General features: G+C 42.3%; 1 protein-coding gene across 8 annotated transcripts in view; it reads left to right on the top strand.

Moving 5' to 3' along the window:
- The first annotated feature begins 301 nt into the window (after positions 1–301).
- Positions 302–19,221, top strand: part of EPC1 (enhancer of polycomb homolog 1) — a 71,347-nt gene continuing 52,427 nt past the window's right edge. For 6 of the 8 annotated variants that reach the window (XR_005931984.1, XR_005931983.1, XM_030008002.2 and 3 more), the window contains exon 1: positions 17,472–17,904. Coding sequence is in view for 4 of the 8 variants with exons in the window: in XM_030008002.2 (XP_029863862.1) it covers positions 17,752–17,904 (153 nt within the window). In the remaining 4 variants the exon portion in view is untranslated. Of the gene's footprint in view, positions 560–1,220; positions 1,393–17,471; positions 17,905–19,221 lie in introns of those variants that run through there. The other 2 variants (XM_030008003.2, XM_041122080.1) reach the window with 2 other exon arrangements.

Raw genomic sequence — 19,221 nt, 5'->3', positions numbered from 1 at the left:
ATTTTATCTCGCACCGAACACCGAAAGCGTTAGAATTTGCCCGTCTTTTCCCGGCGGAGCTACAGAGGGACTACCTGACTCAGCGCCCAAACTAGAGCCACAGCATCAAATTTCCCAACCCACTTAATTTGAAAGCCTGCCAAGATAGGTGAAAGACCTTATAAATATGTAAAGCAGGAAGTTCAAATTACACAGTGATGTAAATTCCCAGTGCTTGATGCCCTTTTAAAAACAATAAAAATCCTCGCGAAAGTACAACGTTGGTAAATCTGCGTTACTACCCGCGATGTCTGGCGGTGCCCTACGGAGTTTAGCCGATGCATTGTTACTTTTCGTGCGGATTTTATTTTGGATTTCTACCACTTCCTGGAGGCCAGGGGGAGGCACAGTGGGAGGAACCAAAAAACTCGGTGCCACAGCCATTTTGTTTGTGGGCAGCATGGTAGAATTCTGTCAGTCAGTATAAGGAGGGGTTTTTAAAACAGTATTTATGGAAAAACTATTCCTGCCGTAACGGATGTATCTGTTGAATTTAGTGTTAATTTAGTTCTTTCATAAGGTAGGTATTTATATTTGTAAGTAAAGGGAGCATTTGCGGGGATTCGAGCCTCCCCACTTTCCAGGAATCGTGGATTTTGTTTCAGGCATGACTGGCTTTTTTAGATGCTGCGAGGTTGCTAACGACGGCGGGGCCGGGGTGCTGGCTGCGGGGCCGCCCGGCGCCGCGGGGAGAGGCCGGGGGATGGATGCGCTCGTCCGCAGAAACTTGCTCCGGGGTCGGGAGGGGGGAGCCGGGAAAACGCCAAAGTCTCGGAATGATTTTCTCCAGCTGTCCGTCTTTATTAATTCGCAAGAGGCGGCTGCTCTCGTTGAAGGGAGGGATGGGGCGGGGGGGTTGCGCGGAGCGAGCCGTAGTTTTGCAGTGTCACCGAAAACCAGCGCTAGACTTTGGTCCTGTGTGTTTCAAAGGCGGGTGTAAAATGGCACACTGCATTTTTCCAGGCGGCGGCGGCGGGGGGGGGAGCGCGGAGGGGCGGGGGGGCCGCTGCCCGCGGAGCCCATCCAGCCGCCGCCGGCCCTGGCAAAGTTGTGACCCCGGCGGCGCCGGGCTCCCCCGCCCCGGCTCCCGCCGCCCGCCGGCATCGCCCGCAGACCCTCGGGGAAGCCGCCTCCTTCCTCACCCGGCGAGCCTGGCGGGGGTGACGGGGAGCGGGGGGGGAGGAAAAAAAGAGAAGAAAAAAAAAAAGAAAGAAAAGTCTCACTTTTTGCATTTGCGAAATATTTTAAGGATGTTCGGGGAGCCCTTTGCAGCATGGAGGTGGCTGGTTGTAGGAGAGCGAATATGCGGTCCATATTGTTACAGCCGTTTTGCAAGGACTGCCTTCTCCGAAGGTAAGTTTTGTGGTTTTCACCAAAAATATTCGTTGCTGCGGGTTTTGGCGTATGTTGGTGCTGTGGAGGGATTTCCTTGTGCGGATGAACAAAACGTAGCCTTGTATTTTTCTTAGCTTTGATCTCATGTGTATCCCACCCAACGATGTCTCTCCTTAATATCGACAATTGCTGAAGTCAGTTTTGTTTCCTCTTTAAAATTTCATACACGCGAAGCTTAACAGCAATTTAAGTTCAATTTAAGAGTATAAGAACTCGGATATTTTCCAGATTGACTTGGGGGTTTTTTGGTTCTGGCTTTTTGTTTGGGGGGGGGGGTTCTTTACCGAGTAATAAACGGAGCCAGGACCAAATATGTGACTGTCTTTATATTTATAATGCAGCTCTAGTATGTGAAGAAGCATATTGTGTTGCTGCTACAAGGTCTGGTCGTGGCTAAAAGAGTTTACAATGCCATTTGTGATGGCTCTTGATGGATTACTTTGGTCTAAAGTACGGGGGAAAACTGCCCTTGGTATGGTGAAGGTGGAGATTGACATAACAGGCTTTATATTAAGTTATGTCTCTTACTAAACAGTGACCTTTTTATTTGCAAATTAGCGCTCTTGTGGCAATTAGCTTAAAGCATTAGTTATATAAATGTTCTTATTTCACCACACTTCATCTAGATGTCTGGGTTTTTTTTTGAGGGGGGAGAGGAGTGGGTGGTTGGTTTGTTCTTTTTCCTCCAAGAAGGTACATTTGGGAGACATTTTGTAATTTTTGGCATTTTTCTAGGCGCATTTTTTTTTTTTTTTTTTTTTTTCACACGGTGGGAGATCTTTTTTGTTTTGCATTGGGCTGTGTTGGTGGCGCTGTGGGGCTCCGAAACAATTTGTGTCCCTGGCTCTGAAGGGGGAGGGGGCCGGGGGGGCGGGAGGGGGGGGAGAGAGAAAGGTGGGGCACGATTTGATCTATTGTATCTTTTCCTTTTTTCTGTATCAAAAGTAATCGCAGATTAGTTAGAAAGACAATTAAATTGTACCTCTGAAAAATTGTAGTGTTGCATGAACTATGGCCCGGAACAGGCATGACCTCACCCTTTCGCTGGTTTGTGTAATGAAGCAGATTTTTTTTTTTTTTTTTTTCCCCCAATCCTGTACCTAGAGACCAGTTTTCTTCAGTAATGAAATTTTCGGCCCCACCTCCAAAATGATTTTACAGTGGCTGCGGATGAAAGGTTTTAAAATGATTTTTGCATACAATATGGAAGGCTTTAGTGGACATTTATTGTGCAACTAGTCCATTGTTTGCTTGTTGTGAAGTTAAAGGTTATATTCACCACTGGTTAGTAAACCATAAGGTTCCTTTTGCTTGTGTGCTTGCATATGCAAATTTCTTGCTGAGGTCTGTAGGAGTTTGGATTGTGTATGAAGGTGGGATTGTAAAGAAGGGAAAACCTAACCTAATCCTTTGGATTGTTACAGGATTCACCTGAGGTGGGTGGGTTTTTTCTTTCCTGTTGCTAAGTGGAGTATGCGTTTTACATGTATTTATAAATATATATTAGTGTGTGTTTGTTTTCTTTTGTTACAACCTACAGATCACCTCGGTTCTACGTGCAAATGTTTTAGAAGGCTTTCTGCTAACATCCATATTAGGTGTTTAAGAAAACAGAAGTGATTAATGTTCTAAGAAGATGGGTGGGAAGACATAGTCAAGCCTATGATCAGAGCATATATTAGAAAACTCAACAGGTTCAGGAGTAAGTTTAACATTAAATTTCACACATTTTTAAGGAATCAATGTGCCTATTATTTTGGAGTGATATGAAGCTGATGATTTGAGAGACCTTTGCATCTATTTTACATTTCAATGTCTTCATTATTTTCAAAGAATAAATTTGACAAATACTAGACAGTTTGAAACAGTCTGTAAACTTATGAGCATTTGAATCTTCAAAAATGCATTTAGATTTTGTTTTTAAAGGAAGTTTGCTCAGTAAATTATTTAGTTTTATGGAAACTGATACACAACTTCAGGTAGATCTCTGCCATGAGATTTTTTTTTTTTTTTTTTTTTTTAAAAGGAAGGTGAAATTTACTTCTGTCTTAGGTAAATATATCTTGTAACCTTCTTCCAGTAAGAGACATCGACATCCAAGAGAGCAGTCAGCTCTTTTTTCATCTCTCCTCTGTCAGACAGGATTTGCTTTCATGAAGTCTTGGCTGCAGCGTAGAGTCCTGTTGGCCTATGACAGTACAATATGACCATTACATCTTTGGTGTCCTGGTACAACTGGGTCTTGAGGACAAGTATCAAGATATGGACCCTCTTAGAAAGCGTGGATCTTGGATCTCTTCCATCTCTGAGACCTGATCGTTAGGTCACAAGGTTGGCATTTTGGGTTATGCCAATGGAAGTAGAGCCAATTGTTGTTGAATCTATTACAGTAATTATAAATCTTAGAGAATCACTACGTTATTTACATCTGAGCAATTCTGATACAACTTTCATTTTCTTCTTTACATCATGTAGACCAATGTTCAGTTTGCTCATCCATGGACAACAGTACTGAGCAAATGATAAACTGCTGAAGGTAATTTCATGCTTCTGCTGCTCTTGTCATCCTGGACTATGAAAGTAATGATTTCCTGTGACTGCAGCCTGTGCACGCAGGCCAGGAATGAACTGATTGCTAGTGATCTTGCTGCTCAGAGGAGCTCAGTGAAGTCAGCAAGAACATGAATGCTGAATAGAAACTTGCTTCACACTTGCTCTTCTTTCTCCCACTCACTTGGGGCTGCTCTTAAACATTGGTTATGGTTTTGCAACTTTGATGCTGCATCTGATCAAAGTGCCTGTTCTCACTCCTACCAAGAAGTCATAAGGCGAGAGGAGTGAAGTGCTGATGTTTTGCAATTTAGCAGTTTCCTCACTTCTCTCCTGCTTCCTTGTTGAGCCATTGTTGAACAAGAAATAATCCCCAGCAGATGTGTTGCCAATAAGGAATAAGAATTGACTAAGATTTAGCATCCTCTCAAAGCTAAAGAGCAACTAATTTACCTCCAGCATCTTCTGCAGAAATGCTGGAAGCGTCATTACTGAGGGGTGGCTCTGTCTTAATTGTTTTCCCCACCCTGCTCCTTCTGAAAAGCCTGTCTGTGGAATACCAGGATCTAAAACATAAGGGTTATTTTTTTCTTTTTTTTTTCTTGGTGGGTTTCTTAATTTTGTCCCTTATACATCCCTCCCTTTCTAAGATGGCAAAACTAATATATTTTTCTCCTAATACAGTTTCCCCTTTACCTAGAAACTCTATATAGACTCCATACACCTTTCAAAGATATTTGGCTATCCTGGCTTAAAACTATTTGAAGTATAGCATCCTACTGTAAATCAAATAATCTTTTCCAAGATCTTAACTCATGCTGGGTGACCAAATTGTTCTGTGTGCCTCCATGACATTGTCCTACCAACATTACTAGTATTACATACTCAAGTAAGAGGCATGGGGTAAAGATGGCTGCTGTCTAAAATTGTCATAGAAGTGCAGATGTGTAGATCCCAGGCAGATTTAACCAGCTTCCAAAGTTAGCCAATAATAATGTGAAGACAGTTCCCCAGATGTGTGCTAGTGGTATAAAAGAACATTGTTTGGGACTCGGTTCAAGTAAAAGCCATAACTCCTGCTTCATTGACTCATATATCACTGTGTTCTCTATTTCCTATGGCGATAACATACCTTGGTGGCTGGTTCTCGGCTGTTCTCTTTTGTGTGTTCTAAACTATTAATTGTTTCCTTGATTGAACACTCAACAAGGTTTCAGGAGGCGGGGGGGGGGGGGGGGGGGGGGGCGGGGTGGGGGGAGGTAGGTATCTTTATGTTCCAAACCTTGTGACATAGTCTTGTTTCTCACCTTTCTTATTTCATGCCTTTGCTATCTGTACTACTCCACATCATACATGTCAGCATCAAGTTACGGCAATGAATAATTTTTTAAAAACTTGCTTCAAGGGTCACCTGTTTCCCAGCTGTGAACAAAGGATGATATATTTCTTGCTTGCTTCAGACTCTCATCTTCTAGAAAGCTGGGTCCCTCCACACCTCTTCCAGACTGGTATTTGCATGGCTTTTCATTGTTATGAAATAATCTGCTCTACCTCCTATATGCCAGAAGAAACTGGTATGGCTAGCGCATCCTTCCACCTTTTAGCATTCTTCATATTTTTCCTCTTCTATCAAATAGCTCAAGAAGTTAATTCATGTTGTAGTGAAGACGTCCAAATCTTTGAGACAATCCTAGATTTTAAATGCTTTAATAAACGTGTGGGGTGTGGAATTATCAGTCCTTTGAAACAGAATTTCTCTGACTTGCTGTTGTGAGTAACAAAGTATGCCTTGGACACATATGACCGCATACCAGTGGCTTCAGCTTCCATGGGCTTCTTTAGGTGCTTAGCTAAGTCATGTTTCCAGTATATCTTGTTACCACTGGACTGTCCCTTGGCCCCAGGAGCAAGATAACACCCAGATTTCCTTAATAGGAAGTTTTGTTCATAAATTCCCTACTGATAATAGCTAGAGCCTAAAAATGGTGGTCAGAATTTGACCCTTAAAGTAGGTAGGCATTGCAGTGCTTAAAAAGTAAGTACATTTGCGAAAAATTATTCTTTCTGCTTATCCACCTGTATAAACAACAGAGAGAGAAGGGAACTGCCAAATAACATGTGAGTACTAGTCTTCACTAGTTGTGCAAGGAGTTGAGATCCTGTTATGGAGGTCCCAGATGGTAAATGGAAAGTTGCTCAGAGGCATACAATACCATACAATAGAAAACAGTATTTACGGATGCCAATGTCTGTTGGTTTGAGCACCAGTAAAAATAGCAAGAGCTCTAAATGCTGGGCCTTCTGCAGTCTCTGGAAATTCAAACCTGGAGCAAATGGTTTCAAACGGTGGGATGCTGACTCTCCATTTTCTGTTGTTGAAGATGTTCTGGATCACTTTTGCTAGGAAAAGGGAAAAGGAGGACTTAGATTTTACAATGTGTTGAGCACTGGAATTCCCAGAGGAGAGGGAAAGAGGCGGGCTGGATCTCATCCCTGCTCCCAGGGCTGCTTCATGGATTTTACTCAATAATGTTTAAATGTGAAATGTAGGAAGCCCTAGGAACAGCGAGCAGAACCAAGGACTTGTTCCTCCTAGAGCAGTCTTCTTTTTGTCAGGTTACATTTTTATTTTGATTTTTTTACAAGTGTATGGTTAGATATCTAGGTAATGAGCGTGTAAGGTGGTGTTAACTCATGCCTCAATAGATAAGTAAGCTATGCTTCTGAGTAAATTGGAATCACTGTCTTGTAAACACTTAATGTACAACTTGCTTCACCTGACTTTAGATGGATATTGTTAAATCTGTAATCCTAGTCATTGAAAAGAAACAGGTCAAATAAATCGCATCTTTAAAAAAAACAAACAACAAAAAGACCCCAACCAAAAAAAAACCAAATTTTGGATTTCTGCTGCAATATGAACCAAACTTTAAACTTCACTGAGTATCCTGACCAGATCTCCATCTGCCTAGTACGACTAGCCTGGATGTGAATGTCCTCAAACAGATAAATCCCATGCCCCGGTGTTTGCTTATACTGACTCGTGCATGATTTAGGTAATGAAAAGTTAGCTCTTAATCCTCGCACCCCTTCAGAGCTTTAAGAAACTTGCTAAATGGAAGCAAGACCTGCCTGGCCTCACAGGTGTGTGCATCTTGAATATTCATTAACACAAATAAGAGAGAGTCTTCCATGTTTGTTCAAACAGGCTAAAAAACTAGGTGACTTGGATCTGGGCCTTCCAGCATTATAGGCATCCCTTAGGTCCTTTATCTGTTTACTAGGAATTTTGGTGCTGCCATAACCTGATGACTAAAAGGATAATTTCTTCAAAGGGTCCTTTTACCTGACAGCTTTTAGATAGGGCATGTTACCTGGCTGAATTTGTTCAGAGAGTTTTTTCTTAAGAAAATTTAAAATTTAATTTCAAATGTTATGATGCAGAGCAGTTATGTTATTTCTGATGGTTTTATCCATACAAGACAGAATATCTTGATGCCTTTAGACAATGCGATTGTGTATTCACAATTCAAGAAAAGTGCTACAACCAGCATCTTTTAAGGAGAAGCCATGCTGTATAACAGAGGGGGAAAAAGCTTATATCTGATGACTCTGCATACACACATTCTGTTTGGCCCATACCCATTTATAATCACATAATGAACAAAGATTCAGTAAGAAAGTATTCTGATTTCTTTTGTTAACTCTGAATCAATTTCCAAGCTAAAAATTGGGTATCACCGGACTCTGTGGGACTTGGAAGCTCTAGTCAAGCAGACTTTCAGATGAGCAACTTCAATGTAAGAAACTGTTTTCCTTCCTATCTTCTATGTTCTTCCCCCAACCCCCACGTTTTTTGTTTTGTTTTTGTTTTTTTTTTTTTTAATTAGGTCATGTCCATTTGTGCTAACACCCTTCTTTAGTTGCTTACAAATCAGATGAAGTTCAGCAGACTTGGCGCTTGTGACCAGTACCTGGCTCATGCACAGGCCCCTGTGTTAATGACAGTGGTCTGTTGTCTTCTGTTGGACAGATCAACAGAGTGGCAAACAACTGTAAAACTAACACATTATTTAATAAGAGAATGAGAATGGAGTGTCTGTATTGGTAAGGGGGTGAAAGCCTTAACTGCTTGGACTCTAAATGATTAGAGAAAACTACTTTTCACTTGGTTGTGTTTCTCAGGTTGCCCTTAGAGCAGACTTAGGGTTTTCACTGGGTGGGGGGGAGAAGAAAATGCCAATGATACCACATCAGCTTTGGTTTTCTGAGCCCACCTACATTAGCAACATAGAGAAAATAATCTAATATGATTTCTCTATCTTTCTTCTCAGGGCAACTTCATATTTCCATCTAAACCAAATCACTTTCCCTCTCAACATTCACCCAACTCCCATGAGTTTTTTTGCATTCTCTAAATGTTAAAAAAACCTCTGAAAATCTATTTTCTCCAGGTTAACCCTATCAGAGTTTTCCATTTTTATGCCTCTGATGCTATCATGTAAAGAGATATATATATATAGATAGATAGATAGATCTCAAAACAGTCTTATCAGATCAGTTTTGTATTCAGATCTAGCCTCCTCTGCTGGGTATAGATATTCAAACATAGCTTTTTTCACTAATACAGTGTTATTAATTTGAGCTTTCTGAAGTGAGTATATAAATGTTTAATTATAAATATGATTGTGACTATAGTTTGTATCCCAGAAGACAAACAATATCTTTTATAATGCTGTCTCATCCTTAATTTAAAAGTTTAAATCAAACTACAGTGTGTAGTGTAGAGGAATCCACATCTGAGGTTGAAAGAATTTTTGTGTTCTTGCAAATTAATAACATCAGACTTTTGAAATCCAAAAGCTGAGTTATCTGTGGGGTTTTTCCTTTCTTTGGAGAAACGTATTTATCTTAATTAAAGATGGTATAACCTGTATTAGGTACTTAATAACACAATCCTATTAATTTGATCTGGAATTAATGAGGTTTTAGTCATACTGTAGGTATGTAGGTAGATCCTACTAACATTTAAAAAAAAAAAAAAAAAAAAAAAGCTTGGCCACCCCCCACCTCCACTCCAATCTAAATGTAAGCATTAGGAAATGCCTCTTCATTCCGAGATGCAAGTATACTTTCCTGCACCAAAAGACTTCTGAAGCCTAGCTAATTCTTATCTAGGTATAAATCAATGTTTTCCTGAATTGTCTGAGGCAAGCAGATACACTACTTTCATTCTGATTCAGGAACTGCAATTTAAAGCATTTGACATGATAAAGTAGATATCAGACTATAACTTCACATCATTTAACATCAGCAATGTAATTCTGAAGTTCTGCAAATACTTGATCGTACTATCCAGAAGCGCTCAAGCACTTGAAACAATTTTCATAGATTGACTTGCGAGATAGAAATCCTATCTTAGGAGTGTAAGGTATTAAAGTAAATTATTTATTTTAAAAACAAAAAGTTAGACCATATGAGTTTACCTGGATTGAATTTGTTACACATTTGCACATACATAGAGCCACACAATTAACAGTGTAGTAGTAAACTTTCTAAAGTTATGCAAAGCAATGTAGCTTGTCCCCGGTATACTCCCTTTATCCTGGGTTGGTGTGTGAACACTGTGGCAGCCTAAGCTTCATGTAGTGGTGTGGTGTGTGTGTGTTCGTGGTGGGTTTTTTTTGGTTTGTTTGTTTTTAACTTAATGGTCAATTGAAGGATTCAGGACAGTGTGCAACACTGTGCCTACCATCAGACCTATGTACAACCATAATTTCTCTACTTCTGTTTTACACTTTTAGCCTTTCACCTTATCCTATGCAGAGTATCAAAGTAATCTATACTTAGCTCTTTGATTAAAGAATTAGCAGTTGTGTTGGCAAAAGAAGGTGGGGCTTTTGCATTTGGTTGGTTTGGGTGTTTTTGTTTGTTTGGGGTTTTGTTTGCCTTTTTGTTTTGTTTTGGGGTTGTTTTTTTTCCCTTCTGTTAGCCCTTCTAGTGGAAATACATGATCATGTGATTAACTTCACTTGACTCAGAAATTATTCATGTGTTATAAACCAATGTTTGCAGAAGACCATGCCTAATTAAGAGGTGGCTAGCCTGTCTGCCCAGCTCAGATTTTATTTACCATAATGTTTTAGACTAATTAGCATAAAAGAAGAATAAATTGTGATTTTAATATTATTATTGTTTTGTACTTCAGAATACAAAATTTTTTGGATTAAAGGTTTTTAAAAAAACCCGGAGCATAAAGTCAGATACTTTTTTTTTTCCCTCCTTTTTAAAAAAAAAAAAAAAAAAAACAAAACTTTGGAAACGGGTTACATTCTAAAACTTTGTCTGTCTTACTACATAATCCTAAAAAACTATTTTGTGAAATAAGTTGCTGGAGAAGATGACTAAAGCAAGAATTCAAGGTGTGCCTAGCGTAATATTTTGGAGGGAATACATATTATGGAATGAAAGAGTAAAGGAGAAACTCATAAATCACTTATTTTTTAACCCTTACAATTCTATTCTGAATCCATTAAAACTTAAACGGGGGAAGTTATCTTTCAATACAGAAGAGTCTCAGCGTAGTTTTTGTCTTTTTACCACTGCTATATCTAACAGAATAACTGCTTCCGCTATTATGTGTTTTCCCTACACACATAAAAACTTAAGTCTCCTGAACAAGCCATATAAAGGAAGCTAATTCCTTTCTGACACCACTAAAAAAACTCCCACAAACCCTTTGTGCTTTCAGATTCATTTTAGGCAAGAGAGTGTTAAAATGGGCTCTATCTGTAGAGGTGATGTCGGGACAAATGTTGAGTCTGTGATAATAAACCTAAATTATTAGGTCCTCTCGCAGTCTCTCTGCTCCTCCTATGGAGGCAACTGCCTCCACCATCCTGAAGAGCATAGCTATAGCTGCAAAAGTAGAAATGTGATAATAGCTTTCGCTGCTCCTTTCTTAGCTTTGTTTCTTCTCAACAAGAGAGTTGCTGGCTAGTGGCTTTTTCTTCTCTTTTGGGTATAGCTCAGTGGCATAACACCTTTCAGGTTCAGCTTAGTTTCCCTGAGGATGCTGGGCTCTACTTTTGAAGGTGTATGGCTGACAACACATTCCCCAAATAAGATTACACCATTAAATTGGCATCTAACTCCTTTCACTCATGTGGAAAAATGTTGCCTCTTATATATGTACTTGAAACTGTAAAACCCCACCCATACATAGTGATATGTAATTAGTCTGAAAGAAAATAAGAAATTCTTCATTTATAGACTAGTTCAGACACTAGTCTTGTAGGCAAAGGTTTTCAAATATAGCATATGACAGTGTGTTACTGTTTTGAGTGCGTATTAAATTGCATATACAGTTTTATAATTTTCAAATCCTTTTTGCACAGGTTTTATCATTCCAGACTACTGTATTCTGTAGCCTTCACAAACTGGATCATCCAAAGAAGAGGCAGTGGCAGTAAACTGTAGCTAGTGGGGGAATATAACTTCTAACATGAATCTTTTCTTCTGATTTATGTAGTTGGGTTTTTTTGCTGAGTTGTTAAAGTATCTGATCAGATTCCCACTTGGTACTCAGTGCAGCTTCCCAAGCAGTGGTGCTGATACAAATGAGAAAGAATGAACAGCAGGGCAGAAAGCGGGACCGCAGTATCTTAAACCGCTATTGTTAACAAAGGCAACACATTACAGTGATAGTCTCTCAGGAGAGCCTGAGAAATGACAGAACTATTGTTCATTTCAGCCTATCTTGTTTTTGTTAGCATTACCTAATGCAAAATAATGTTGTCTTGTGATTTCCTGCATGTAGTTTTAAAATGTGAAACCCATTGATCACATGGTAATGCCTTATCCAGTTTTAAGTATGGCCACTTGCAACAAAGTGTTAAAACTTCAGATTTTTTTTCAGGAAAGCCAATTTCTGTGTTTCTGTTCTGAATGTTAACGACACAACTAGTTTTGTAATGCTGCTTTTCTTGTCATTTCTAGTAAGATACTGCTCACGAGAATAGCAATCATTGGTTTTATAGTGGAAAAATCACATACTCATGTTTAACATTTCCAAGCTTCTTGTTTTACCTCTTGTTTATATCTCCAAATTAAAAAATTTTTAGTCATCTTTGGAATCTAAAGGATTATGTTTACTTACATTCTGTTGAATGGTAACAGAAATAGGAGATTAAATCCAGTATTATACCTTTTCATCTCTATTTGGTATTCTGCAGTGTAAACTGGAAGTGCTTACAAAAATAAAAGGTAACTAGAAGATTTGGCCATGCAGTACATATACCTACCTACCTGTTCACTACAGAAACAAAAATTCATATGTATATAAAAGACAGATTACTTTCCCCTCATTGAGACAAGAATTGAGGAAGCCATTTATTTGGTCACTACTCAAATTATGATTCAGAAAGAACTTCAAACAAGCTTTGTACCTATTGCATCTCAACCATGAACACCTAAAATAGCTAAGTGAATATATCATACCATTCTTTGAGATACCAAAGCTATGAAACACTAAATTATATTTAAAAAAAAAAGGCAGAAGTTATCACAAAGTTGTTCTACACCAGTTTTGTAATATGGTGTCTGAACTCTTTAAATACATTTGACGGTTCTGTTCTCTCTTTTAAAACAGACAGCTTGACACCAGCAAATAAGGTGAAATTCACTATGAATTACATCAGTTCATTTATGGTTGAAATCTTCATGCTGTTAAGATAATTTCTATATGCATCTACTTACTACTGTAATTTGACATTTTATAAAATAATGAAGAACCTCTACTGTCATATTTGCCTACATTTATCTCGCTTTAATCAAAACTCCAGGTAGCTCATCATTTAAAACAATATAGCTATCTGTAGTGTTATAAAACATTACAAAAAAAGATAGCTGAGAAGAAAATTTGAACAGAAGCATCACTAGCAAATGTAAAACAGGAATATACATACAGAATCCATAATAACTTACTACAGAACAAAAGAGCCACCTATATCTTTCCAAATACCCCTAAGGGTAATTAATTCTGGAAAGAAACCCAAGTATGGTAACTTCATAATGTGTCATTTCTTAATGCTTGATTATTGAAAGTGGGGGAAAAGATGACCAATGATACTTTTTATCAGTTCAGAGTAGTCAGCGTTTATGGAGATAAAAGGCAAAAAACAGGTCAACAAAATTGCTGTATAAATAAATGATGACTTAGTGAGCTCTACAAAAGTAGAAGCAGGGTATAAAGTAGTCCCAGAGTGAGAAAAATTAAAAATTGCAAATAGTTATGGATATGCAAGTTAGTGTATAGTTTAGTGTACTCGGCATATTCCTTAGTTTATGAAAATACTGTATTATCTTCTGTACGTAAGAAATATTTTTAAATGGTTGGCAAATAAGAAACATGTCCTACCTTTAACATGTTCTACTTTTAGTTGTTGTTTGCTACAGTTTTAAGTAGGTACAAGAAAAGTATGGCTAGAGAAAATGAATGTATGTAGGGAGACAAATGTACGTGGTTTGCAACCCTAGTTTGACTCTGGATTTCAGTGTATCATTATTTTGGGGGGGGAGGGGAAGGAAGGAAGAAAGCTTAAAAAACCAAAACCAAACAAAACCCCCTCTTCCAATGAGGCTGGAGAGTGGAATGACATCAAATGTTCACTGTTAATACTATGTATTGCTGTGGATATTTATTTTCTCAAATAAACAGGCTTTCCTTAAAAGTAGAACAATAGAAAACTCATATATGCAATACCAGCCTTTGTATTATACTTTATTTCAATCTTTAGCTCCTTTTATTTTATACTTCCCTTTATATAATGTACTTAATTGGAGATAAACTCCTAATATTAAAAAAAAAATATTTTAAAAAGGGTTTTTAGAAGTTGAACAACTGTCTCCTAGAATTTTATATCCTTAAAATATAGTTGCTTGATTCCAGAAAGCACCAAAAATGACACACAGTTTAACCTATATGCCCTTTATGCATATAGCTATTTTTTTACTAGAACCAATAATTGCTCTTAGAATGGGAGAAAATAATAAACCTATGTTCAGAAGTCTACAACTCATGCTTAAAGAAACTACTGAAAGTCTTTCGTTAACTCGGAGAGGTTTTAAGCCACAAAATTAAGTAAATACTAAAATGTGTAAAAACCTGTCAAATGGTACATAGAAGTTGCAAACCAAAATAGCAAGTTAAGTTTTTGGGCTTCATGAACCTGAGTTAGATGATACGACAGGAGACCCCTTTCTGTAGCTGTATGGATCAAGTTGTTGGATCTTCACCCTTAACACTCAGTCTGAATTTAGTACTTTTGAATGTATATTGAAAGGGTTATATTTACCACCTACATAGCTGATGTACCAAGTTCTTTCATTTTAGTAATGCTTCTTCTTTTAATTAAGTATTTCTGAAGAAAGATCATAAAAAGATGGAGCCTTAAAGAAATGCCTCCAGTGTTAAAGATCTAATTTCAGTGGTTCGTACAAAAAAAAAGAACAGCAGTTCAAAATGCTGTATTTGTTATATTTCAGTTACCTTACAGTTCATTAAATTTCAGTTTTTAAAATGGACACATAGCACTTTCGTACAAGAAATGAGTTTACACTTACTGATCTTTTACTGAGAGCTGGCAAAGAGTATTTTGGTCATATTGCAAAACATACCAATTTAACATTAACTTCTGTCATAGTGCAGCACTGATGTCTACAAATGTAATGTTAGCATTTTGGTAAATGCTACAAAATGGCAAAACTTAAAATATATCTGCATATCCTAACTGAAAGGAAGGCAAAATAGAAACATCAGTCTGTTCATGTTCTATACCTTTTCCTGTTATCACCTTTACAGAACAAAAATTAGGGCTGATGTCGCATTGTTTTCAAATATCACTTTTCATCTTACTAGCAAATTAATTTAGGCAATTTTGAGGACTAATCAACTTCTGCTACAAAATAGTTAAATGCAATCTATTTTATTGGCAAAACATTAAAAGCTGATGAGTCCAAGAGTTTCAGGCCAAACCTCTTTATTAATGCATACTGTCCTGTTTGTATCCAAATGCTATTGTCCATTCTGCTTGTTCTGCACTTTTCTCAAGCCTGTGGTAGGGTTAGAAATTCAAAGGTCAGTTAGGGATAAGTTTAAACTTGAATATTCTTTCTTTATAGTTCAGGATATTTTCTATACTTTGCTTTTCATTATGTATTGGTTTTCTTTCATCAGTAGAAGTGGGGAGTTATATTTAATGGCCTTGTTTTTTGCTCAGCTGCCAGGTATTTCATTTTCATTTAGTGTTTTAGGTCAAAGCCAATCTATGATAGCGTATTGCTATTTTTTTTTTTGTCATCACCTTATCTGTCTGCTAGTTGGATAAACTAAATTATTCAGTATTTGTGGAAAACTCTGTAGATGTCTTATGTGCAATTTACTTTAGGATTACTTTAGGATTACTGTTTCTAGCGAGTGTGTGCTTTAAGCTTTAAAACTAGCATAAAAAGCTATATGCATTTTTTTAAACATTTGGTTCTGATGTAACTACTGAAATACAAATTAATACAATGATATTCCTTAGTTCATGCCATTCTCCTTTTCAAAAAACACCCAACAAAACAAACAAACAAAACCCCAACCTTCCCTTAAAAAAAAAAAAGTCTCATTCTCCCTAGCAGCTGTCTTCCACTGCATTACCCATTTGCAATACAGATAGAATTTCCTGTCCCAGGGAGGTTGTGAAGCTAAATGACTTGCAGGTGAAACAGTTTCGGAGACCTATGGGGAAGTCAGACATGCAGATAGTTGGCTTGAAACTGCTGTTAACAACTGAACTGCATCTAGCAATATTTCATCCCGTGGCTAGGAGCTGCTTAAGGTTGAGGATGGTGGTATCATCATTGAAGAGGTGATGTGATTAAAAAAATGGCTTTTCCTTCTCTTATAGAGAGATCAGATTTTTAAAATTACTAAGCAAACCAAGGCTTTTCTAATGATTTTGCTACGTTTATGTCCTATTTCTGAAAGTTCTATTTCCCAGGAGTAATTCTCATGTAACAGCACAAAACTATGATAGTTTGCTTTAGAAGTGGAAGGATACTTAAATTCAAACAGAACACAATTTTTGCACGCTTTTTAATGAGAACAAACGTAACTTCAAGAAGGTGGATTTATTTGTGATTCCACCATAGAACTAGAATTATATTACGACCTAATGCAAGAACATAACATACATAAGCATGTGAAGTGTTCCTTAACTAGACACAAACGGTTTTTGATATTTTTATGGCTGTGCTGGGATGACCTGGGGCAGCATGTGGAGACATTATGGAGACAAGCGAGACTCTAAATTTCCTCTCCGTTGCTTACAGCGGAATACTGCACCAATTTAATCAAACCATTGAGATGTAAACGAGCTTACCTAATGAGTCATGCCCAAATTAGTCCTAACCTTTGCCTGCAGTGAGCTCGCTTGAGCGGGTAACTGGCAACTGGAATCCAAGCAAGGGTTAAACTAGTTCACGTGTCTGCACTTCGCGACTGGACCAAGTTTCTGAAAGCCTCGGAGAAACAGGCTGGAAGTGCTGTTGTGGAGGCGACCGGTTCTTGCTGCTGCTCCTCACCTTTCCAGGGAGGTGCCGGTGTTTCTCCTTCGTTTAGCACGGAGGCGAACCTGGTTCCGCCATGCAGGGAGGGACCGAGCCCGGCGGGCAGGTGCCGCCGCGGGGGCAGGGGGTGCCGCCTCGCTGCCGGAGGCGCCGCGGGACGCCCGGGGCCGGGGCCGCTGCCGCCGCCGCGGGGCTCGGGCCGGGCCCTGAGGCGAGGAGCGCTGCCCCCTCCCCGGGCGGCCCCTCCGCCGCCCCGCAGTCGGAGCCCCCCGGCGGGTGCCGCTCCGGCCCTCGCTCGGGGAGCGCCGCGCTCGAAGGGAACCGGGCGGCCCCGCCGCCCGCCCGGGTCGGGGTAAGTTCAGCGCTCGGGGCAGGCTGTCCTTCGGTCCGGCGCCCAGCCGGCCCCTCGAGCGGCCGGACGGGTCGGGGCCGGCATTTTCCCGCTCTCCCCCGCTTCTCTTCCCCAGGTTCCCCGTAGCCAGGAGGCTGTCGGGGAAAGGCGCTGCTCCTTTTACCCCGGGGAGGTTTCCCCCCCCCCCGGGGGGGGCGCGGGGATCGGGGGCCGGCTGAACCGCCTTGCCCCCGCAGGAGCGGAGCGCGCCTCACCCGGCGCAGCTCAGAGACGGGCGAGCGGAGCGGTCCTGGCCGCCCGCTGAGGAAAGGCTCCCCCCCCCCCCCCCCCCCCCACGCGAGACGGGGTCCCGCGGGGAGCAGCGGCGCCCCCACCCCCCCGCCAACGGTGCCCCGTGCCCGCTGCCCGGCCGCTCCGAGCTCTCCCGCGCTCCCGAGCCCGCGCTCCCGTGCCCGCGCTGCGCGCGCTCTCCCCCGGGCGGCGCTGTGCCCGCGCCCTTGCGCGATGCAGTGTGGGAATGGCTGTGGCGCTGGGGTTGGCTGAAAGAGGCGGCCAGTCGAGGTTTAATGTCCGCCATGTTGGCCGTGGCGTATTGAGCGGAGCCGGAGCGGCGGAGGAGAGAAGCCAGCGCCCAGCCCAGCCGCGCCAGCCGGCGCCGCCGGGCCCCGTGTCGGAGTGCGCCCCGCCCTGCCGGGGGAGCCCCGGTCCCTCCATGAGAGCGCTCGGCGGGGTCCGGCTCTCAGCTCGGAGCGCTCTTGCTGTCGCCCCCCCCTCCCCAGCCGGAGCCGCCATCGCCGCCTAACATGAGCAAACTGTCGTTCCGGGCCCGGGCGCTGGACGCGTCCAAGCCGCTGCCCGTCTTCCGCTGCGAGGACCTGCCCGACTTGGCCGAATATGCCTCCATTAACCGGGCCGTGCCGCAGATGCCCACGGGCATGGAGAAGGAAGAGGAGTCGGTACGTGAGACCCCCCCCCCCCCTCGGCCGGGTCCCTCCATCCCCCCCGCACCCGGGGCCCCCACCTTCGCCTCTGCGCAAGCACAAAATGGCCGCCATCTTCTCCCCGCTCTCCCCGCCCGCCGGGGGGGGGGGGGGGGGGAGACGGGGACCTGGGGAGGGAAGGCGCCGAGCCCGGCGGCCCCGTACCGCACCTTGCCCCAGCGCTTTCCTACGGCCCCCTCTCCCCCCGGCCCGCGCCCCGCGGTAGCTGGCGGCCCTTTCGCCGGGCCCCGAAAGGCACAAAGGGGGTCACGTGATACCGCGGGCGGCCGCCATTTTGTCTCTTGGTTCTTGGGCCGGGCCTTGTGCGGCAGCGGCGAGGAGACGGGCCGCGGCGGCGGCGGCGCCGTCGTGCCCGCTCTGCCCCACCGGGTGGCGCTGCCGAGCCGGCCGCCGCCGCAGGGGGCGCTCGGCGGCGGGTGGCGCTCGGAAGTTGTGGCGGCTGGCGCGGGAGCGCGCGCCGGCCCGGGCCGCCCTCGTGGGGCGAGCGGGGAGCAGCGGCCGGGCCGGCTGCGGGCTCGGGGGGAGGATACCCGAGTGAGGGGTGCGGGGAGCCGAGCGGGGCCCGGCGCCGGCCGCCGGAGCGTTGTTGTCGTTGCCGGCGTCCCCGCGCACGTGTCGTGGTGGCGTGTCTCCTCCGGACGGGCGGGCGGGCGGGCTGCCGCCAGGCTGCGCGGACTTCGGCTGCGCGCCGCAAGCCGGCGGGAGCTGGGGTCTGCCGCGGAGCGGCTCCGGCGTGAACTTAGCTCGGCGTTAACTAAAATTGTGATGTTCGCTACGTGGAAGTACAAAAGTCCTTACTGAAATACTATTAGAAGTAAGAAAATCCGAATTTGGAGTCCAAAAGTCTACCACTTCCCTCTCAGTTTGCTGTCTCCGTGGAGAGTGAAACTTAAACCTTTTCGAACTTCAGGATCACTTAATCATTCACTCAGCACGTTCCAAGATAGGTATAATGTTAAATGGCTGTTGTTGATGAAGACCCCCGCTGAAGTGGGCTATTTGTTACTTTCAGCGTATGCAGATCTTTAGTTATTTCCTTCGTATAATCAGTTTTCCCCATTTGTGCGTTAAGCACAGCAAATAGGAGAGAACTGTAGAAATACGGTTACGTAAACAAGTTTTGGAATTTAGTGATAAGAACAAACGTGACAATTTCATAGTCTTGAGTTTTGCTAGCTGTCAGGCTTCCATTGTCCTTCTACGGTGACAGGCTCTAAAGTTCCTGTTTGTATTTCCAGATGTAGCAAATTTTGAGTTACTTCTCTAAAACTC

This window comes from Aquila chrysaetos, chromosome 3, assembly GCF_900496995.4.
Source record: "Aquila chrysaetos chrysaetos chromosome 3, bAquChr1.4, whole genome shotgun sequence".
Taxonomy (NCBI): Eukaryota; Metazoa; Chordata; class Aves; order Accipitriformes; family Accipitridae; genus Aquila; species Aquila chrysaetos.
The sequence above is the reverse complement of the archived record's forward strand: the minus strand, read 5'-3'. Positions and strand labels throughout refer to the sequence as shown.